This window comes from Meles meles, chromosome 18 (assembly GCF_922984935.1).
Source record: "Meles meles chromosome 18, mMelMel3.1 paternal haplotype, whole genome shotgun sequence".
Lineage (NCBI taxonomy): Eukaryota > Metazoa > Chordata > Mammalia > Carnivora > Mustelidae > Meles > Meles meles.
The window spans coordinates 9,856,944-9,878,908 of record NC_060083.1 but is presented as its reverse complement, the minus strand read 5'-3'; the positions used below and the strand labels follow the sequence as shown (position 1 = coordinate 9,878,908).

The following is a 21,965-nucleotide window of genomic DNA, read 5'->3' as shown; positions in this document are numbered from 1 at the left end:
TTCCAGTGCTCCCAGGACCCCCCCCCCCCGCCCCCCAGCACACAAGAAGGCCCAGATGTTTTCTGTGTTGCTTCTCCAGGGTGGCCTCCCGGGGCCAGGCCTCGGCGGTGCCTCCCCCACCCTCGCTCTAACACCACAGTGTGGTTTGGACGTGGCCGCAGAGCCGTGCAAACCACAGTGTGCTGCTGGGGCGGGAGCAGGACTGGGGCGGCTCGAGAGGAAGGAGCACAAGGTGGTGCCGTGAAGACCCCCACCAGCAGGAGCGGGGGCCTAGAGAAGGCTCAGAAGGCAAACACGGCCCCAAGAGCGGTTGCGGGGCAAGGAGGAACCCGGGCGAGGAGCTGGCAGGCCACAGGAGGGAGAGGGGCCTAAGGGCTGAGCCCGCCGGGGGATACGACAGGAACCAGCTTCCCTCCGCAGCAATTCTGCTCAGGAGACCCCTCGGGTGGGGTCGGAGGCAGAGGAAACGGGATGACTGGGGGGGGCCGCACACTCCCGACTCAGCAAGGGCAGGGACCCAAGGCTTCCTGTGTCCGTTCCTCCCCTCCCTGGGTCAGAACCCAAGAGAAAGCAAGGAGAGACAGAAGGCCAAGGACAGCAGGGTTGGGAGCTGGCAGTCCAGAGGTGGTGGGGCCGGAACATGGTGGGGAGAGGGGGGCCGGAAGTCGCCCTGGGCCCTGGGCCTGCCACAAGATGGAGGCCAAAGGCAGGAAATGGAGGCCAGGGGGAAAGGGGAGCAGCAGGGCCCAGGAAGAGGGCTGTCTGGACCTGGGGGCCAGGTACCCAACCGCCAGCACTATTCCCACTCCCCACCACCCCCCAGGACCCACACCCGACCCCCCGCGACAACCCCCATCAGCCCATCCACCAGGCCCAGGAAGGCGGGCCCACCCCAGAAAGCCACGTTTAAGCTGAGACAAACATGGCTCTCCCCACCCCCACCCTAGGCCTTCCCTCAGCCTTTTCCTCCTGTCCAGGACATGATTTTTTAAAAGCACCCCACAGAAAGCAAAACCCAAGGACCAAAATCCCTTCCACAAATCAAAATAACACCTTCTGCAAACCGAAAGTTTTCCTCCTACCTCCCATGCCGCCCTCTACCACCCCCCTGCCGACACACCCCCCAAAACTCTTAGCAATCAGAAAGAGCTAAGATGGTGGGTGTAAGCAGTCTTTTTAGGCCCCGGGGGATGCCGGACCCCCTCCCTCGAGACCCCTGTCTGTCCTGCCCCAAAGCCTGCCCAGGCCTCCTGTTCCTCACTCCAACCTCCACGGCCCCCCCAAACTCAGCAGCTGCCCCCAGCTCCCAATCTCGGCAGAGCCTTTGTGGGGGTGAGACAGAGATGAAACCCTGTGCTAACGGCTAGGGATGTTGGGGGGGCTTCTGGTCTCAGCCTTTGGTTTCTATCTGGGGGACTGCGGTTCGGGGCATAAGGGAAAGCCTCTCCGATCATCCCCCCAGTTCCAAGACTGACAAAGCCCAACCCCACCCCAGCACGCACCTCCAAACCTCCCCCCCAACCGCCACGTCTCTCCTGAAAACAGGGGACACTTTCCTCCCCACTTACCTCAGCTACTCTCCCCTGAGATCCTGGTCCCCTACTTTGAAGGGAGCAAAATTTGGGGTGCATCCCTCACATTTGGGGTGCAGGAGAAAGGAGCCGCCCCAGTCGCATCGCTGGCCTCCTTCCTCTCGGCTGGCTCAGGGAGTGGGGAGTGCCCTAGGGAGGGGGGACCCCCACAAGAGAGCTCAGAAGGGGGTTCCTCCATTCCCAGTCAGAATTGGGGACACCCCCCCAAACCCGTCCCAGCCCATCCGTCTCCAACTCGGCGGGAGAGGCAGCTGCAATGCCCCAGTCAGATTCCCCCAACACTACATTCCTCACCCCATCTAGAGGGGTCCTGGGGGCCCCAAAAAATCCCAAAAAAATCTAGGATGTTGGCAGGACGGTCCTGGACTAGCACCCCAAATTTGGGGTCCTCAGATACCCCCGTTTTTTCAGGAAAATTCCGTCTTTCACCTGCCTCCCGCCAGCCCTGCTCTGTCCCGATGCCAATTTTGGAAGTCACTCCCTCCTTCCTCCTCCCCGTCTCTCCAGGCCCCCCCCCCGCTCGGGGGCGAGGGTCCAGGAAACCTGGCTTCCAGACCAGGGGGGGGGCACTCCTCGAAGGGCCAGGGGCCAGGAGGTCAAGCTCATAGCCCCAGTCTTAGGGAAGCAGGAAAGCCCGATCCTCCCTTCCCCTCCCCCCTGGCTGGTCTCCGTGGTGGTTTAAGGAAAGCCTGGAGGATTGGAATCTGCCATTGCTGTTGCACAGGCAGGTTTTTTGCCTTGGGTTGGGGGGGTGGGCGGTGGGAGGGAGGGAGGGGAGGAGAGCCGAAGAGAGCAGGGACCCAGGCGTGCAGAGCTGGCCTGGCTTACCCCCTCGCCCCTACTGCCGTGGGGCACCCCTCCCCCCACCCACCTCACCCGCATTCCCAGTCCTCTGTCTGCTTTCTGTTTGGGGCTCTTATCCTAGAAACTCAGGGTACAAGAATCACCTCCTCGCACCCCCGTCACCACCTCTCCTTAACAAAGTTCCAACAGCACTGTCCTAGTCAGGGGTGTTCCCGTTACCACGGGCCACCCCATTCCCCCCCCACCTTCCCAGAAAGTGAGGTGTGCTCCCTTAAGAAATTGGGGTTCAGAGTCTGAAACTGCCTTCTCTCCGTCAGATCTATCCAGGTCACAGAGAAATAAGAGGAGATACACTACCCACTACCTTTCCAAATCTCTCCCTTCAAGTCCTGGGCATAATTGGGGGTTCAGTAAAGAAAGAGACTTCTAGAATCTGGGGTGAGAGGGAGCTAGCTATAAGCAAAGGACATCCCAAACCAGCATCATGCTCCAAATTAAGTGAACCCCCAAATCAGGCTCACCTTATGACCCATCCCTCAACTTCATCAAATACATCCAAAGAGTGACAAAACACCCCCAAATAATGACACCCCAAAACTTTAGTCTCCTACCCTGCGCCCTCACCTTGTTCCTCCCCTTGGGAAAAGCTTCGTGGCTATCTATGTATACATAGGCCACTCTGCCTTCAAAGTAAGTTTCCACAACTTTCAAGTACAAAGGTCTGTTTCCCCTAAATGACCCACAATCACACACAAGGCCTTCAAACCTGCTCCCAGCTTCCTATTATGCTCCACCTCAAGCTAATAAAAAACTCCAGATTGAATTTCATGTCCCCCCAAATCTAACCCCAGCCTTGAAACGTACATGGCTTCCCAAAACAGACTGTACCCCCAAATCAGCATGGCTACTCTACTTGAAATCAGACTGTCCATACACACCAGTGACTATGAATCCGCAACACAAAACCCTCATCGACCTCCCGAAGCACGCCTAGCAGGTTGTCCGGACATTCCAAATGACAATCTCCAAATTATGGGGGTCAGAGTCCCCAAAACTAACATAGCTTCAAAATCAGCTCCCTGCCTCAAACGTACCACTGGCGCTCAGGCTCAGGCCTTCTGAATGCAGCACCCCGTGCCCAGAACGACCCAACTAACTCAACACCCTATAAAAAAACGTATACTCCACAGCAGACCAGGTAACCCCAAATCAACTCCATCCTGATACCAAAGGGAGCCCCCAGTCGGACTCCCACCTCCAGACTCAGCAGAGGCCACAGTAACCCTCACATACAAAAGCCACATCACGGTCCTGAATCCCGAGGGGTCCCAGATTCCCAGTTTCCCCGCAGTTCTTTCCTGCACCCAAATAAAGACACCCTCGGGTCAGATAAAGACACCCTTCAGGCCCGTAGGCAGCTCCATGGATAATGGCCAGTCATTCCCTTGCACCTGTGGACTCTCTTGAACCCAATGCAAGGCCTGCTTTGCAGCTAGAACTCAGTTCTGCACCCCTCCTCCAAATAAACATCGCGTCCCCCCAACCTCTCCCCAAACAAAATGAGGGTGGGACCCGTGCCCATCTCCCAGATTCGGGACCTCCAATTAGGGTTATAGGTTATCAGACCCCTCCTGCCCCCTCTCCCTCCTTTTACCCCCCAAGGCCCTCCCTGTTTTTCCTTCTTTCTGTCCACCCCACCCAACCCTCAGATTAATGTTCGCTAAAAATTCACCTCTACCGACAGATAACAGGGTCTAGCTTCACGAGAAAAGAGAACCCTGAGCTCCCAGGGCTCAGACCCCACTCCTGGTCCCACCAGTTCCCTTGCTCCCAGAGCCCGCGGATTTCTCACCCCAAATTAGGAACCCCAGCCTCGGAGGGAAGTCCCCTCTGTCGCCTAACTCTCCCTCCCTCCGCCCAGCCTTCGTCCCCCCCCCCCACCCCCCAGGAGACAGAGGGACAAAATCAACCAGCGCAAAGGGGAGGAGGACGAAGGCGTCCGCCTCTGAGAGCGAATGGATCCTGCGCCCCGGTCCGAGTGGACCCCCGCCGGGCGGAGACGGCGAGGCGAGGCTAGTGCTCGTCCGCCCCCTCGTGGAAGGAGTCGAACATTGCGGGGGGTTTGCCTACTTGCCGCGCTGGACCGGGGCGTCCCGCCAGCCTCCGAGCCGTAGCCGACGGGCGGGTGCCCAAGGCCCTAGTGAGCTGGGACTGGGGGAGGGCGAGCGGGCTTTGGGCGGGAGTCTGTCTCTCTGGATCCCTACAAGGATTCAGAAGGGAGTCGGGAGCGAGAGTCCGGACGCCCAGGTCTCCTGAGCGTCTCTCCGCCCCCACCCGGGGCTTTCCCCACCTCCTCAAGGGGAAGCAGCTGGCGGAGCCGTCCGGTTGCAGGACAATGGAAGGAAACAAACTAGAAATCATATCCGTCCCCTCCCCGCCCCGCCCGATCAGAGCCCCCCTTTCTGCAGGCCCTGCTGGAGGACCCTATCATTCGCACCGCGCCCTCCCTCTGTCTGGGACCCCACGCGAGTGCGCCGGGGCCTCCCCAAACCGGGTGCCTCGCTGGGTTCCCCTTTATCTCCCCTGACACCGTCCGTGGGAAGGGGGAATTGTGCTGTATTCACTCTCCAGTTAACAGGCACCCCCCTTTCAAAAGCCAACACACGGATTTTCGCTGCCCCATGCCCCTCGACGACCCAGGTCGCCCCTATTTCCAACATCGCTATCCCCAGCCTCCTCCCCAATGCCAGTATTCCCTCGCCGGTCCCACTTTCCATGACCCCTTAGGTTACGACCACCCAGGGTTTCTGAGGTCCCGCCCTTGGGCCGGAGACCCCGCCCCGGGCTCGCCATCTGGAGAGCGAGGGAGGAAGGAAGGATACAGACCCAGGCGTTCACCCCACCTCCACCCCCGCCCCCGCCATCCCGGCCAGATAAAGGAGCCGACGCCAGGAGGGGAGCGAGACCCCGCCCCCCCCCAGAAGAGCCGCCGCAGCCCCTGCGGGACGGGGGTAAGAACGACAGACCGAGGGAGCCGGACTCCTGGGTTCCCGAAAAGGGTTGCTGATGGTAGGAAGGCTGAGGCCCGGTGCTTGGGCTGAACTAGGGGTCCGGGACCAGACAGGAGTGGAATTCCGTGCTTCGGAGAGGGTGCCTAGGTGGGATTTGGAGGGGTGTGGACACGGGCCGTCCGGGGTGCCCGGGCAGGTCGCACACCTGAGATTGAGGCGCGCGGTGAGGCCGAGGGGAGCGGGTTGCTGCTGCGGCACCAGCGGTCGAGCCGAGGGCGCCGCGGGCCGGACTCCCCACGAGGGCCGTCGACGCTGCTGCGTGGGTACACCCACCCCGCGCGGGCACCGTGGAGTCTAGCGGGGAAGCGAGCGCCGGTGGGCTGCGGGCGGAAAGCACTAGGCGGACCCCGCGAGGCTGCGCGAGCAGGGCGGGGGGCTTGGCCCGGCTGCACGTCGCGGAAGGGGCGAACTGCGGAGGGAAGGTGTCTGAGCACCGCCTGGGTCGCTGAGCCCTTTCCCGGGGCCGGCAGGCCTGCGTCGCCATGGGTTCTACCGGCGCCCGGGAGGGCGCGCTGGGCTACGTGCGCGAGTTCACCCGCCACTCCTCCGACGTGCTGGGCAACCTGAACGAGCTGCGCCTGCGCGGGATCCTCACCGACGTCACCCTGCTGGTCGGCGGGCAGCCCCTGCGAGCTCACAAGGCGGTTCTTATCGCCTGCAGGTTCGAGGAGGGTCGGGGGGGGGGGGGGGCGGGACCCAGTGGGAAAGGGGTGGTGTCATAAGGTCCTCGGGAGGGGATCCGGAGCCAAGCCTTCCGGGAGCGGGAGGCTGAGCGCGTCGGGGCACTGGGGGGCTGATGGGGAGGAGGTGGGGCTTCCTACAGTGCGGCGTGTCTCCATGGGTTCCCCAGGCCCTGACGTAGCCTATCTGCCTTCTCTGCAGTGGCTTCTTCTATTCAATTTTCCGAGGCCGCGCAGGTGTGGGGGTGGACGTGCTCTCCCTGCCCGGGGGCCCCGAAGCCGGAGGCTTCGCTCCCCTCCTGGATTTCATGTACACGTCACGCCTACGCCTCTCTCCTGCCACTGCACCGGCCGTCCTCGCGGCCGCCACCTACTTACAGATGGAACACGTGGTCCAGGCCTGCCACCGTTTCATCCAGGCCAGGTGAGAGGGGCCCCGCTCGGTGTCCTCCGTTGGGTGAGGTGGCATCCCAGTGTCAAGGGTAGAGGCCAAGATCAGGAAAGAGCACTAATATCCATCGCACTTTTCCCAGCTATGAACCTCTGGGCATCTCCTTGCGGCCTTTGGAAGCGGAACCCCCCAGACCCCCAACAGCCCCTCCACCAGGCAGCCCCAGGCGCTCTGAAGGGCATCCAGACCCACCTACCGAGTCTCGCAGCTGCAGTCAAAGGCCCCCCAGCCCAGGCAGCCCAGACCCCAAGGCCTGCAACTGGAAAAAGTACAAGTTCATAGTGCTAAACTCTCAGGCCTCCCAAGCAGGGAGCCTGGCGGGGGAGAGGAGTGCTGGTCAACTGTGCCCCCAAGCCAGGCTCCCGAGCGGCGACGAGGCTTCCAGCGGCAGCGGCAGTGAAGAAGGACCCATTCCTGGTCCCCAGAGCAGGTACAGACCCTGGAACCTCAAGAATTGGCAGAGGCCAGCCTCAGCTGGGAGGCAGGGCCACCGGGCCTGGGTGGTCAGGAGCGGGGAGGGAGGGGGTGGGACTTCCCGCGGCACCATCGGTTCTGGCTCACTGGTCAGTGTTGGCTAACCTCCAGAGGGTAAGCCAGCCTCTGGCTCCGAATTCTCCTGGCCAGAACCCCTCCCCCCCGCCAATAAAATCTCTCCTAATCCTTTTCTCTGGGATTGCCACCTGCCTAGGCTCTCTCCATCTGCTGTCACGGGACACTTCAAATGTGGGGCTCCAGTCAATACCCCCCATCTCCTCACAGCCCCGGCTCAAGAGACACCTGTGTTGCAGTCTGGGCGGGCTTGTCCGCCACCAGGTCAGAGCCCTTCCTTTTACCACTGCCCTTGGCTTTTCTCCTCAGGCTGCTCGAGGCCAGTTCGGGCCAGAAGGAAAGGCCGGTCCCGATTACTGCAAATTGGGATTATTTCGGGAGCTCTTAACCCCATTGCCCAGGTCACACCCCACAGGTCAGAGTGTCTGGACGTGGGAGCCAGGAATCAGTATTTCTTTTAAAGCTTCCAATGAGCCGCCAAGGTTGGGAACTTCCGGCCTATTCCCATCAGGGCCGAGTGGTGGGTCCAGGGCTTGGCAGGGCCTCTAGGGCAAGCTGTCGAGCAGAGCATTGGTCCAAGAGAGGAGAAAGAACAGAATCTTCTTCACCCAGCACCTGGGGCCTCCACCTACCACCACCACTATTTTTTTTTTAAGATTTTTTTTTTTAAGATTTTCTGTATTTATTTGACAGAGGTCACAAATAGGCAGAGAGGCAGGCAGAGAGAGAGGAAGGGAAGCAGGCTCCCCGCGGAGCAGAGAGCCCGATGTGGGGCTCGATCCCAAGACCCCGGGATCATGACCTGAGCGGAAGGCAGAGGCTTTAACCCACTGAGCCACCCAGGCGCCCCCACCACTACTTTTGAGGAGATTAGCAGAGTAGTCTGAAGTCAGACAGACATGAAGTCAGATCCTGGCTTGGCCTCTTATAAGCCATGTGACCTTGAGTAAGTCAAATGAGCTCCAGAGTCTTAACAGTAAGTTGGGGGGAAAGAAAACCCACTAGGAGTGTGGCTTGAGGACTCACTGAAATTGTCATCACCCACCCCTCTCCCAGAGAGTGAACTGTTCAGCTGCCAGAACTGTGAGTCAGGGGCTGGGTGCTCGTCGGGGCTGGACCCCTTGGCTCCCGGGGAAGAAGACAAGCCCTACAAATGTCAGCTCTGCCGGTCTGCCTTCCGCTACAAAGGCAACCTGGCCAGTCACCGCACGGTGCACACAGGTAAGGAGAGGAGAGGGAGGAGAGGAGAGGATTTGTGTCCGCGGGCGTCCTAGGGCCGAGTCCCTGACCTCCAGGCCTCCCTGTCCTCAGGGGAGAAGCCCTACCACTGTTCCATCTGCGGAGCCCGCTTTAACCGGCCGGCCAACCTGAAAACGCACAGCCGCATCCATTCGGGAGAGAAGCCCTACAAGTGTGAGACCTGTGGCTCGCGCTTCGTGCAGGTGCGGGGCGTGTAAGGGAGCCCGCTCTGGGCAGATCTGCCAGAGGGCGGGGCGCGCCGACGGGGAGGGGGTGTGCCTCCCGGACGCGCGGTCTGAGGTCCCCCTGCCTTCCCAGGTAGCGCATCTGCGCGCGCACGTGCTGATCCACACCGGGGAGAAGCCCTATCCTTGCCCTACCTGCGGCACTCGCTTCCGCCACCTACAAACCCTCAAGAGCCACGTTCGCATCCACACCGGGGAGAAGCCCTACCACGTGAGTGCCGGACCTGTCCTGGCGCTTACCTGGGGGTGGGGCTCGGGGCGTTCTCCGAAGTGGGCGGAGTCCTGGAAGATAAGGGGCGGGGCCGGGGCCGGGAAGCGCGCACGCGCGCAGAGAAGTTAGGCTCCGGACTGGGCGCCGTCCGGGGGGCGGAGCTAGGGATGGAGGGGGCGGGGCCTAGCTCCGAGCCTCTGTGGAGGACCGGGGAGACGCGAGGACCGTGGAGCCTCTCTCCCGCGGAGAGCTACCCTTGACGGCTGTCCCTCCGGGGTGGTTGTGGAGGGGGCGGGAGCTGACCCGGCTGTCCCCCGACAGTGCGACCCCTGCGGCCTGCATTTCCGGCACAAGAGTCAGCTGCGCCTGCATCTGCGCCAGAAGCATGGAGCAGCGACGAACACCAAAGTGCACTACCACATTCTGGGGGGCCCCTAGCTGCGTGCGCCGCCCGGATCCCACGAGCTTCCCGGACACCCGGAGAGCTGCGGGCTTGGGCGTGGGGGGCGTGCAAGGCCCCTCGGGTGTCAGAAGCGGCCACCACCTTGAATTCTCACTGGGGAGAGCAGGGGTGGCAGGTCTGCGCTTGATCTGCCTCTGTTTTGCTGGTCAAAACCTCTTCCCCACAATCCAAGTTGTTCCCGAGGAGACAGCCAGCTGGGAGCTGCGGGTGGTGGGGGCAGGCAGGGGGGAAGGGAGGGAACGACCCTCCACCTGCAGCCCCCCTTTCATTTGGTTTCTCTGTAAATATAATTTATTGAGGCCTGTGGGTGGCACCAAGGCCTTCATTCCATGGCATTTCCCACATCCCCCTTCCAGAAGTGTGATCCAAGGTGGCCTGAAACACAGTGTGTGGGGTCACCGCTCTGCTGGCAGAGATGAGCACTTGGCTGTCTCCTTTGGCTTGACTGTTTCATGTGTTTGCTTGTCATAACTTCATCTTCAGAGTTGTTTCTCCTGTCCGTGTGCTTGTCGGTGCGTTGGGAATGGAGAGAGGGTCTGTCTGTATCCTGTCCCTCCCAGTCTTAGGTCTGGAACCTTATTTGTTCTAGGGCAGCTCTGGGGACTGTGGGGTTGTGGAATTGGGTCAGGAACCCTCTTTGGTATTCTGGGTATTGTAGGTTCTCTAGCGGGCTGGAACTGCATACAGACTCCCCTCTAGTTCCAAGACTTAGAGGACCATTTTTATTTTTTGTTTTCGTTTCTTTTGTTTTGTTTTGTTTGTTTTTTTGGGCTTTGTTTGGTGAGCCGGAAATGGAGGTCTGGTCACCTCGGTTTGGCTCCACTGTGTCGATCTGCCATGTGCTGGGCTTTAGTTGAGCCCAGAATCCTCCCACTGGGGCCTGTTCTCAGCACTGGGTTGATCCCTTCCTTATCAGAAATGACACAGCCTTTTCTGATTCTGCCCAGACTTGAAGAATGCTATGAGCTATGGGAGAATTATTAAACTCTACCTTGACTAAGAGATAAAGAGCCATGACCAGGCCTTAACTGTAGAGGTGTCTGGGTTCCAATGTTCCTTGGGGTTCTCTCTACCTGAGACAAGCCCCTTCTTCATTTAATGGGTTTTTGGACATCATCTGGTAAGTGTCCGGAAACTTCTTTCCCTCTAGAAGTCACAGGCACCTGGTATCTTTCTTACCTTGGAAAAGCTAGGTCTGTGACCTGGCCTTCCTGTCACTGCATTCCTGTCTGGAACTGGTGAATGCACTAGAACCTTCCACAGGGAGAGAAAAGGGGCTGAGTTCCTTTCTGGATTTGCTGTAGTTTGTGATTATGATTGGGATTACTGTTGGGATTAGAGATTTACAAGATTTAGAAGAGTAATTGACTGGTGGTCCTTCTAGTTGACCAAGTTTGTCTGGGTAGGATTAAGAGGTTGGTTGAGGGGCACAGTCTCCACTGTAAGTCAGGTAAGTAGAAAGTTGGGAATGGGGTTGCCTCTTAACTAGATGGAATGTCTGGAATGTGAGATGATACTCTGAAGCCTTCATTTACAGTCCTTCCTCTGCTGTCTTGGGACCTGTTTGATTGTGGGGTATGGATGGAGGGTAAGGAGCACTTTGAAATTTGTGAGGTGGGCTTCCACGAGCTGGGTCAGGACTCATCGCCGCCACTTGAGGACCAGTGAGAAAGCAACTTCTCTTTATCATTCCGTCTTCCTCCCCACTGCAGAACGGAAGCAGGGAGAGATCGCAACAGAGAGATATTAGAAGGAACCATGATTGATTTTTTTTCCCCCAATTGGATGGGCAGGTGGAGGTCGCTCGTAGGGGTGGAAATGTTAGATCTTGCAAGATCCGAATCTTGGAATAAAGATGACTCTCTGTACTGCCTACTGTGTCCCGGGTTCTTGCCTGGGAGGATCCGGGAATGGGGTGAAACGGGGCAGGGGTGGGGGGAGGGTTCTTCCCTCCTAGATTCCATCTTGTGATCTGTGCCCATTTGACCGCCCCATCCCATCAGACGCTTCCAATGGCCCTTGTTCTCCCCTGCCCTGCCCTTGCCTTCCAGCTCATTGTGTAGGAACCGGTGACTTCATGAAATTTCTCCGGAGCCACCTGCATCCTGCAGCTCTGAAGTCACTTCCTGCCCGAAGTGTGGAGGCAGCAGGGAGAAACCAGGAAGCCACAAATAATACCAGGAGCCTGGGGGATGCATCCGTGCTGGGATCTGAATGCTTGGGACACCCCCCCCCCAATACCACCAACAGCCCCCCCAAGGAAAATGGACAGGATTTGGGTCCCCTGAGGACATAAGAGCATGCAGATGACAGGGAGAAGGTGAAGCCTGGGGTCAGGCCCCTCTGCCCCTCCCCCTCAGGCCCCTCCGCCCCTCCCCCAGCAATGGGGCCTTGGAATCTACCCAGCACCCAGGCAGTGCTTCTCTCCCACCCTTTCCCTGTCCCGTTGTGTTCAGGGTGTGCAGCTCTGTTCTGCCGGGGGCAGAGGGTCACAATTCTGTTAAGTTCCCTCCCTTTTCGGACTTAAAATTCTTCATCTGGGGAATAAGTCCATTAACGCGGTCTTCAGTTCCTGCCCACATTTACAGTGTGGGGTTGTGTTTCTCCATCTTAAAACTCAGGACCTAGATTAGAGCTATTTCTAAGTAAAACATAAAACAAAAAAGCGTTCACTAAAACCTCCCTCCCCACCCGGACCCCAGCCACTTCAGCTTATGCCCTATCGAAAATGAAACCAGCTAATATTACTTAGTCCGCAGTACCCGTCAGGTCCTAAACCAAGCATTCTTGTGCATGGCCTTTCGAATTCCGCTCCCCTGATAACCCTCAAGAGTAAGTACCATTATTATCCCCAATTTACAGTTGGGAAAACCAACTGAGAGGCTCGACATCTTGGTGGTCCTCTGTGTACTTAGTGTCCCTGTATACAGCCACATCGATGGCCTCGTCTTGGCCTATTTCCCACCACCCAGCATGTTGACCCCACTTAACAAAGTTTGTGGGGGTATGATTATTTTTATTTCCCACATATAAAATTATAGGGCTCAATATGCTTTTTTAAAATTACACAGCCCAGGGGTGCCCGGGTGGCTCAGTTGGTTACACCCCGGACACGTCATCTCAGCTCTGGTCGTGATCTCAGGATGGTGAAAGAGAGAGAGCCCCATGTCAGGCTCTACACTCTGCAAGGAGCCTGTTTAAGACTCTCTCTGCCCCCAGAATCCACCCCCCCACCCCCCCCACCCCCCCCCCACCCCCCCGCCAGGTCCCCCTCCAACCTTCGTGAGCACATGTACACTCTCTGTAAACACACAAAAAACAGCCTCCCATGTGTGACTTGTCTGGGTATGAGTCCTTGAGCCCAAGTTGCAAGGTCAAGGTCCTGGGGGGGGGGGGGGGCGGGGGGGCAGGAATTGTAAGGAAGAAACAAAGCCAAGCCAATAGTGTTATGTAAAGTGGAGAGACTGGATACTGGTTGAAGAGGAGGGGCTGACCGCCCCGTGATAAGAGCTTCCCTCTTTGGACAACCCCATCAGGAGATCAGAATCTGCTGTTAGGAAATAGTTTTACCAGAGGGCGGAGGAAAAGGTTTCAGCCCCACTGAGGAAGGGGTGTAGGTGGTGCTGGGAGGCCCTGAGTGCGTCCACGGCCGCCCTTCCTCTCCGGAGTTATTTTTGGTCTCTGTGACTTGTAGATTTCCTGTTAGCGAGGACAGAAGCAACAGGAACCCAGTCGCCACTGCAGACACAAGTGCCCGCAGTCGGCCCAGGGATCCGGGCATCAGGGTTCGAGTGTTCCCCGGCCGCTGGGACAGGTATTTCGTTTGAGTCTCAGGGCAGAACCCCTACCCTCACCCGGACCTGACCTTGCCACTGGGCCCCTCATTCAGCAAGTTGGTGTCCTCCTCTCCTGAACCGGTTTACCCCCCACCCCCACCCCCCATGAGCTCCCTCCGTGAGGGTCTTGGTGCGGGATCCTGGACTGATTGGCTGGTGAGGTGGCCGGGAGACGCAACAGCCTCCGGGCAGGTCCCTCCGTCACGCGCGGCCCATCGAGTCGGCCTCCCGCGGGCCCCCTCCTGACGCATGCGCCCCACTCACTGTCCGGGTCCAGAACCGAGCTCTAAGCCCCGCCCTGCCCTCCTGGCTCCACCCCCCGGCTCCGGGGTCCCGCTTCCCCACTGGCCGGCGGTGGACAGGCATGACCGCTGACCTCAGGGATCGCAGCGACAAGATAAGACGGATGGATAACCCGCCCCGGGGCTGGCGCGCTGCAGAGCCGGCGCCCAACCCCAGGGCCGCCTCCTGGCTCCAGGCTGAACGTCGGGGCCCCGCCCGGGCCCGTCCCGCCCAGGCCTCGACCGGCAGCGCGCGGCCCACAGAGCCCCGCCCCCGGGAGCCGCTGCCGCGGAGGCCGCCAGCTCTCCCCACCTAGGCTGCCCCGCCGGAGGAGAGGCGCAGGCGTCCGCCGCAGCCTCCCCGCCTCCGGGGCTCGTCGGTGCCTCCCTCTGCAGCCGCAGCAGCCTGGCCTCCGCCGCGCGGCTCGGCGGCCGGGAGGGCAGAGGTGGGGGATCCCGCGCCCTGCTCCCAACCGGGCTGCGCGGAGTGGCGGCAGCCCCGTGCCCTCGCCGATGGCGCCCAGGGCCGAGCCCCCCGACGGGGGCTGGGGGTGGATGGTGGTGCTCTCCGCGTTCTTCCAGTCGGCGCTGGTGTTCGGGGTGCTCCGCTCCTTCGGCGTCTTCTTCGTGGAGCTGGTGGCGGCGTTTGAAGAGCAGGCGGCGCGGGTCTCCTGGGTCGCCTCCATAGGGATCGCCGTGCAGCAGTTCGGGAGTGAGTGCCGCGCTCGGGTCCGCCTCGCTCCGTGGGACCGGGAGGGGGATGCGGGCACGCTGGAGAGGAAAGGGCGGGGCTGGCGAGGCTACTGGCCGAGGACGCGGAGAGATCCTCGCCGGAGAGATCCTCGCACGGCTGTCTTCCTCTTTCTCAGGTCCCGTGGGCAGTGCCCTGAGCACGAAGTACGGGCCCAGGCCCGTGGTGATGGCAGGGGGCATCTTAGCCGCGTCGGGGATGCTGCTCGCCTCCCTCGCTACCTCCTTGACCCACCTGTACCTCAGTATCGGGCTGCTCTCAGGTGAGACCCTGGACAAGGGCCGGAGAAGCCAGCTGCCTCCGGACTTTCACCTTCTTCCTGCCGGCTCTGAGCGGCTAAGGAGGAGCGGATGGAAGGTTTTGGCTAGCACCTGTGCCCAAAAGGGAGGGACGTCTTGAGAGCGTTGACTAAAGTGATCAGCGAGTGCAGGGATATTGAGAAATTCGGAGATGTTGAGGCCAGAGTTTGCAAGCCCGGGGCTGGTGGGGCTGGAGTGTCGTTGGAAGAATGACCATGAAGTTGTGCCAGGCACTGTGGCTGCAGAGTAGATGCCATAATCCTAGTTTACAAACAAAGAAAGGTTCTCGAAGCTTGTGTAACTTGGCAGACGGAGATCACACAGCCAGAGATGGTATGGCCCACAGTACGGATCCCAAGCTGGGATCTAGTTACTGCGCTCGCAGTATTTCTAAGACTCCCATCGGGTGTCTTACGCCTGTCTTGCAGAAGAGGAGACTGAGGCTGGGAGAGGAAATAAAATACACAGGGTCGTACTGCTCGAAAACCAGGCCTCTGCTACCGTGGTGGGATTACCCGGTGCCCTGGGAGCCCTAAGAGTCCCCCAAACCCTCTCTCTTCCTTTTTGACAGGCTCTGGCTGGGCCTTGACCTTCACTCCGACCCTGGCTTGCCTGTCCCGTTACTTCTCTCGACGGCGATCCCTGGCGACAGGGCTGGCACTGACCGGCGTGGGCCTCTCTTCCTTTGCCTTTGCCCCACTTTTCCAATGGCTGGTCAGCCGCTATGCCTGGAGGGGGGCCCTACTGCTGGTGTCTGCCCTCTCCTTGCACCTGGTGGCCTGTGGTGCTCTCCTCCGCCCGCTCTCCCTGAGGGAGGACCCTATTGTGGGCGGCCCTGCGGCCCAGCTCACCTCCCTGCTGCATCACGGCCCCTTCCTCCGTTATACTGCTGCCATCACGCTCATCAACACTGGCTACTTCATTCCCTACGTGCACCTGCTGGCCCACCTCCAGGACCTGGATTGGGACCCACTGTCTGCTGCCTTCCTACTCTCGGTGGTGGCTGTCTCTGACCTCGTGGGACGTGTGGTTTCTGGGTGGCTAGGAGATGCAGTCCCAGGACCCGTGGCACGACTGCTGATGCTCTGGACCACCCTGACGGGGGTCTCCCTGGCCCTGTTCCCTGTGGCTCGTGTTCCCACGGCCCTAATGACTCTGGCCGTGGCCTACGGCTTCACATCAGGGGCCCTGACCCCAGTGGCCTTCTCCGTGTTGCCTGAACTGGTGGGGACTGGAAGGATATACTGTGCCCTGGGACTGGTGCAGATGGTCGAGAGCATTGGGGGGCTGCTGGGGGCTCCTCTCTCAGGTAAGGGGGATCGGGTTTCCCGGGGGTGGGCGGTCACAGCCATGTCATGCAATTTGGGGAGGGGACTAGTGACGTTAAAATGTGCATGAATATTGCCCTTGGGGATGGCACAGAACACGGCCAGTCCGAGCAGCCCCGAAGTGGGTCCGGGGGGCAAGGAAATGGGGGCTGTGGAAAGACTCTGAGGAGCTATGAGGACCCCGTGGCCGGGTATCTACAGCTTGGGTGCTCAGAGGACCTGGCTGGACCCAGCCAGATGTAGCCTACAGGTGTCTGGCCCTTCCCTTGGCCTACTGGGCCCCCCGCCAGCTATCTGAGCTGTCGGGTCAAAGTTCTCCATGGCCCAGATGCCAAAACCTTCAGACCCTAACTTTCTCCTCTTAACTATTAACTGAAAGTATAGACAGGAGGGCCACGGTTGCTCGAAAGAAAGGCACAGGTGCACCCGCCCCCTCTGGATACCCAAGTCTCCGCTGGCTGGCTTGGAGGCCCTTCCTGAAGGCAGGAAGGAGGTTGAAATTACCCTCCAAAAATTACGTGTAGAAACCTTGGGACGCCAGAGTTCTCGAGCTCATGGCGTCCTGCCTAGTGAGTTTGAACTCCTCCGAGATGACGGGCTCAGGGTTACGCTCTTCCCTTCATCAGTCTCAGGAACTGGGGCTCCCACGTGTGTTCTTTTCTCTCTCGGACTTAGGCTACCTCCGGGATGTGACAGGCGACTACACAGTTTCTTTCGTGGTGGCTGGGGCCTTCCTTCTGGCAGGAAGTGGCATCCTCGTCACTCTGCCTCGCTTCTGCTCCCCGGCCTCCGCCTCCAAGCCCCGGGACCTTGTCACAGAGGCAGTGGACACCACAGTCTCTCGGACCAGGGACGCGCTGGGAGAGGACTGAACTGCCAAAAGGAGCTGTCAGACCGAGAGGCCAGAGCTCGGAGCTCCAGATTCTCCTCCTCTGGCCCATCCTGGTGCCCACAGAACCACAGTGCCTTAAACATCTTGATCGGCTTCCCCACAGGGCAGGCCTGGGGTGGGCAGTGGTCCTGCATGGTGTGTGCCAACCGCCTAGTATTTGGCTGAGGCCTCTCATCTCTTTTTTGCTCCCACAACCTTTACCGAAGGATCCAGGAGCTCAGCCTGCTCCCCTGAGCTGTGAATCAGCTGTGACAACCAAAGGCCAAGAGACTTAATGTGTTTTACATGTGATCTCTAGTGTTGCCCACCAGCTTCCTTCTCTGCGGGCAGGTGCTTGGGAAAGGGGGACACCCTTCTGAGATAAAATTAATAAGGAAACAGGGTGATCGTCAGAACCTCAAAAAGACCTGGGGTCTGTATGCTTGGGTTGGCCGAGTGGGCTCGTGGCTAAGAAATGGAGGGAAGGTCCCCACTTTAACCCTGGACTCTGCTGTCTGGACCACAGCCCCTCCCTCTGGCCCGCAGACCTCCCCTTTCCTACCGCCTCCCGAGACTTGGAGGACAGTGGTGAGGACACCGGGGTGGGATGGTGGCTTGGGAGAAGGAGCTGCTGCAGTGAGAGCTGAAGTCGGGTCCAGCATTTCCCTCCAGCCAGGGGAAGGAGCCTGAAATGCAGGGAGGGGTTAGTGGGGGTCCGGATGGGGCAGATGGCCCCTCCCTCCTGAGCCCTCACCCCAGCACACTGAAGCTGACAGGTAGGCAACTTCGAGCTTCCCTGTGTTTTTATTGTTTGAGAGAGAAAAAAAGAGAGTGGGAGAGGGGCAGAGGGAGCGAGAGCCAGCGAGAATCTTCAGCTGCACGCCCAGCAGGGGTCCCACTCCGGGGTTTAATCTCAGGACCCTGAGATCATGACCCTGAGATCACGACCTGAGCCTTCGTCAAGAGTCAGAGCCTTAACTGATCGAGCCCCTGGGGCCCCCTTGAATATCTTACGAAGAAGGAATGTTTCCAGCCTCCCAGATTGGCTAACGGTTGGAACTTGCAGGAAACTGGATAGAAATTCTTTGCTGGGGGTGGGGCTCGAACTCATGGTCAACAAGCAGTGTCCAGAGCGGACTGGGGGCCTCCAGGGGAAAGCAGGGCGACTTGAGTAGCCGGGAGCAGCTCTCCCCTCTCGGGGGGAGGCGTGGCGGGCCGGGAGGCTGGCCGGCAGGAGGGCAGCGCCCCGGGCAGCCCCATGTAGATGAAGCTGCCGGAGAGGATAAAAGAGCCACACACGAGGAAGGAGGCGGTGAAATCTCCCGTCTCGTCCCTTAGGAAGCCTGTGAGGAAGGGGAAAGGAATTTAGGGGCCTGGGATCCCGGGGCAGAGGACGGTTGCGAGCAGATCTGTTCACTCGGGCCCTTACCTGACAGCGGAGGGCCCAGAAGCCCCCCGAGGCTCATCAGCAGCATCACCAGCCCCGTGGCCTGGACCACGCCTCCGACGCCCACCAGCCCCGGGAGCACCCCGAACACCAAGGGCGCGTAACTTCCCGCGCTGAGCCCATAGGCCCCGGCCGCGGCCAGCAGGGCCCCCTCGCAGCCCTCCTGGCTGCCCACCAAGGGCACCAGCCCCACGGCCAGCAGCCCCAGCCCGGTCAGGGCCCCGAACACCGCCAGCAGCCGCGAGAGGGGCACCCAGCCCCGGTCCGCCAGCCACCCGCTGACGAGCCGCGCGCCCGCATCCCCCACCGCAGCCACCGCCACCACCAGCGCCGCCCCATACCCGCCCAGGCCCAGGTCTAAAGCGTGAGGGGCCAAGTGCACGTAGGGGACGAAGTAGCCGCCCCCGACCAGGGCTGTGCCCAGGGCGAACACCAAGAAGGCCCGGCGCGCGAAGAGGTCCAGGCCGAGGGCGGCTAAGGGCCCGCGGGGTGGGGCCGGGGGGTCGTCAGGGAGCACCAGGGGTCGCAGGAGGGCGCCACAGGGGGCGAGGTGGAGGGTGACGGCGCCGAGGAGGAGCAGGGCGCCCCGCCAGCCGAAAGAATCAAGGAGGAGCTGCAGGGTGGGCGCCAGCAGCAGCGAGGAGGCCCCGTTGCCCGTGAGGGCCAGCCCCACGGCCAGGACTCGACGGCGGGAGAAGTAACGGGACAGGGTCCCGAGGGCCGGGGCGAACACCAGCGCCCAGCCGGAGCCTGCGGACGGACGGGACCGGGTGAGGACTGGGACCCCGGACGCGGGCTCCGGCGATCCAGGCCCCGCCCCTCCGAGGCCCCGGCCCTCGTGGGAGGCCCCGCAGCCCCCAAGAAGCGCCCCTCTCCGGGATCACCCCTTGGGGACCCCGTACCCCTCTCCCCTCACCGGCAAGGACGCCCAGGCCCAGGTAGAGGTGCAGCAGACTGCGGGCGAACGCCGAGAAGACGAAGCCCAGCGAGGTGAGGACGCCCCCGACCATCACCACGGGGCGCGCCCCCCAGCGGGTGCTCAGGGCGCTGCCCACTGGGCCTGGAAGGGGGCGGAGTCAACGGAAGACACGCCTCTGCGTCCCAAACTTGATCCAACACTTCTCCTTGAAGTCTGGCCAGGCCTAAAACGTCTCCCCCAGCCTAAGAGCTCCTCCCCTTGACCTCAGGACCCTCTGTTTTCTGGGACTCGGTCCCAGCGGGCGCCCTTTCCCAGGGAGTCCGGTCATCAGGTGGGTCATCCATCTCCGCCAATCCACCCCGGTTCCCGCCTCCCGCCTCGGGGCCCCCCTCACTGGCTGCCTGCTGCACCGCCAGGGCCAGGGCGCTGACCCACGCGGTGTCCTGAGTGCTTCGGTCAAAGTGCTCCGCGAGGTCAGGGAGGGCAAGGCCCAGCGAGCGTAACAGCCCGTAGGAGAGCCCATTCACCGCGAAGGCTGCGGCCGCCACCACCCAGCCCCAGCCCCCGTCCGGGGGTCCGGCCGGCTTGGGAGTCATCGCCGTCTGGGGAAGGGGGAACACACCACGTCTGTGCCTCCTCCAGGGTCCAGGGCATCCCTGAGATCCGGGTTCCGGCGGCTGGCCCGGGGTGGGCACGTCCCAGGGGCACGGTAGGGCAGGGCGGAAGGAGGGGGAGCTAGGCCTAGGGATACATCTCCAGGGTGCGCGCGAGCTTCCGGGGCCCGGGTAACAGCCGGATCCCCCGGGCCTGGGACTCCCCCTCCCACACGCATCCCTTCCCCCTTACCCGACCTCTCCGGGCGGTGGGGGGAGGGGAAGAACGAGGAGCAGCTGGGCCAGGTGTCCTCCCCGCTTGCTGCGCGGGCGGGGCCCCCGAGGGGAGTGAGCGCGGAGATGGAGCCCCACCTGGACCGGCTCTCTCCGTAAACAGAGATCGCCACTGGGGGCCTGAGCCACCTGGGACGCGGGGGTGCGGAGGGCGGGGAGCTGACACCGTCAGCCAATCGGCCGAGCCGCGGGTGAGGCCAGACTCTGAGTCCCACGGGGATTGAATTATACACACGCACACACACACGCACACGCACACGCACACACAGCCCCCGCAGAGGGAGCGGCGGCGGGGGGGTGAATGCAGGCGGCCCCTCCCGGCTCAAGCGCACGCACCTGCCGCCTGCTGCTCGCGGAAGAGACGCGGGGATTGCAATCCCCAGGAAACCCAGGGCCCGGAGGCAACAGTTGGAAAGAGGGGTGACCCCCCCAAAGCCTGCCGCGAGGAGTACTTTTGTTCTCATGGAACTTTGCTGGGAGACCAGGTCATTGTCGGTATGGAATCGCTGACCTCCATCCCAGGTTTGTTCCTTGCTCAACAATAACCGGCTGTCCAGGGCCTACGGGGAAGAAGAGGGCTCCCTCCGTATGAAAAGCTGGGATGTGCCAGGCATTGACCCACCTCACCTGTTCCTGCCCAGGAGGAACGGCTCAAGAAGGTGTCCTGCCCATTTTCCTGATGAAGTCACTAGGAATAGAGAGGTTAGATGCCTTGTTCCCAAAGCACCCAAGTTAAAGATGGTGAGGACATTTGAATTTGGGTCTGTCCCGCTGCGGAAGGTACAGGGCGACCAGCCCCAGCATGGAAGCAGAATGCCCCCAGAGGGAATGACCTCATTGGCCTGGAAGGATCCCTTGGATCGGAATCGCTGAACACTAAGATTCGGCGTTGTAGAACAAGATGGGAAATCCGGGACTCGCTCCCAGGCGCTGGCTGCTTGAAGAAGTTGATTTGAAAGGACCCTTTCCACATTCGGATTGAGGTTACCGAGGCTTTACTTGAGCTGTTTGAGTAAGAGTGTTCTCGGGTTCAGTGATGACACAGTGAGAGAATTGGACGGCGTGCGGCTGGGAGCCACGCGGTGGCAGTGTTTCCTAGTTGTTGAGAGCCCCTCCGCGACTCGGAGGAAAACAGCCCATTTCTCTCCTTTGGCGATTAGGCCTTTCACTGCGGAAGGAACACTGCCTCCCCATCACACACACACACACACACACACACACACACACACACACACACACCCACACACACACGTCTCTGTCCCGAGCCCTTCCGCCAGCCTCAGCCAAAAGCTCCTCACCAGCTCCAAGGACATGCCTAGCTTTTTCTCACTCCTGAATTTCTGCATCTGCCATCCCCTCTCCCTGCAATGTCCTGGATGGGAACAGGTGTCCTTGAAGGTAGCCGGTCCTGCCGTGGACGCCCTAGGAGACTGATCTCACTGGTTTCCCCCGCCTGGGCTGCTGTTGTGGGAGACACCCGGCAGGGGAAGCTGGCCAGTCCTGAGCCAGCAGCTGAGAACTCTGAGGCGAGCAGCCCCCCTCCCTACCCCTGACCCCCCAACAGATCACACCCATAGCCAAAGAGGAGACTGGACCCCCTGTGTCTGGGAGTTGTACAAAGTAACGCCAGGCACCTTCTTATGAACCCAGAGGGCATCCCAGAGCCTGGGACTGGGATGGTTGGTCATCAAAGGGCACCGTCCTCCTATGCCACGTGCTTCGTACTCAGCCAAAACGACCATTATGGCGCCAACACAGCAGTGAGGCTGGGAGAAGGCGCTCCCAAGCTCGACTCTCTGGGTTTCACTCCCAGCTGTCACTTACCCTCCCTAGGGTTGTGAGCAAGTTACGTGCCTCACCTTCCTCATCTCTGAAATGGGCTCATAAGAGCAGCACCGCAAATGCGGGACCTAGCACAGGGCCTGCAATGTGGTGTGTGTCGCTCCCTTTTCTGGGATTGTTGGAGGACCCGGCTGGACCCTCCAGCGCCCCGTCCTCTCCCGACATGTGTTACGAGATGTGACTGGTGGCAAAAAGAGGT

The 21,965-nt window shown here is 60.7% G+C and overlaps 3 protein-coding genes across 7 annotated transcripts; 2 read left to right on the top strand and 1 right to left on the bottom strand.

Annotated features, from left to right (window-relative positions):
* The first annotated feature begins 5,367 nt into the window (after nucleotides 1–5,367).
* Nucleotides 5,368–11,165, top strand: BCL6B (BCL6B transcription repressor). 3 transcript variants are annotated; one of them, XM_045986661.1, is made up of 9 exons: nucleotides 5,368–5,465; nucleotides 5,938–6,128; nucleotides 6,350–6,571; nucleotides 6,681–7,028; nucleotides 7,287–7,411; nucleotides 8,204–8,368; nucleotides 8,459–8,589; nucleotides 8,705–8,842; nucleotides 9,164–11,165. In XM_045986661.1, the coding sequence occupies exons 1-9, from the start codon at nucleotides 5,463–5,465 to the stop codon at nucleotides 9,278–9,280; spliced, it is 1,440 nt and encodes a 479-aa protein (XP_045842617.1). In that variant the 5' UTR covers nucleotides 5,368–5,462; the 3' UTR covers nucleotides 9,281–11,165. The 3 variants fall into 3 exon arrangements, with proteins under 3 accessions (XP_045842617.1, XP_045842619.1, XP_045842618.1); XM_045986663.1 differs by having other exon boundaries at nucleotides 5,369–5,407; XM_045986662.1 differs by having other exon boundaries at nucleotides 5,422–5,554.
* A 2,319-nt stretch (nucleotides 11,166–13,484) lies between these two features.
* Nucleotides 13,485–17,052, top strand: SLC16A13 (solute carrier family 16 member 13). The gene is made up of 4 exons (XM_045986581.1): nucleotides 13,485–14,134; nucleotides 14,292–14,435; nucleotides 15,044–15,781; nucleotides 16,476–17,052. Exons 1-4 carry the CDS (start codon nucleotides 13,936–13,938, stop codon nucleotides 16,670–16,672), a joined length of 1,278 nt encoding a protein of 425 aa, XP_045842537.1. The 5' UTR covers nucleotides 13,485–13,935; the 3' UTR covers nucleotides 16,673–17,052.
* Nucleotides 17,053–17,237: 185 nt separating this feature from the next.
* SLC16A11 (solute carrier family 16 member 11) lies at nucleotides 17,238–20,227 on the bottom strand. Of its 3 annotated transcripts, XM_045986583.1 has the most exons (5): nucleotides 19,884–20,227; nucleotides 19,432–19,639; nucleotides 19,035–19,178; nucleotides 18,101–18,868; nucleotides 17,238–18,014 (listed from the first exon to the last, which is right to left on the bottom strand). In XM_045986583.1, exons 2-5 carry the CDS (start codon nucleotides 19,631–19,633, stop codon nucleotides 17,785–17,787), a joined length of 1,344 nt encoding a protein of 447 aa, XP_045842539.1. In that variant the 5' UTR covers nucleotides 19,634–19,639; nucleotides 19,884–20,227; the 3' UTR covers nucleotides 17,238–17,784. The 3 variants fall into 3 exon arrangements, with proteins under 3 accessions (XP_045842539.1, XP_045842541.1, XP_045842538.1); XM_045986585.1 differs by lacking the exon at nucleotides 19,884–20,227 and having other exon boundaries at nucleotides 19,432–19,860; XM_045986582.1 differs by having other exon boundaries at nucleotides 17,884–18,868; nucleotides 19,884–19,968.
* Nucleotides 20,228–21,965: the final 1,738 nt, after the last annotated feature.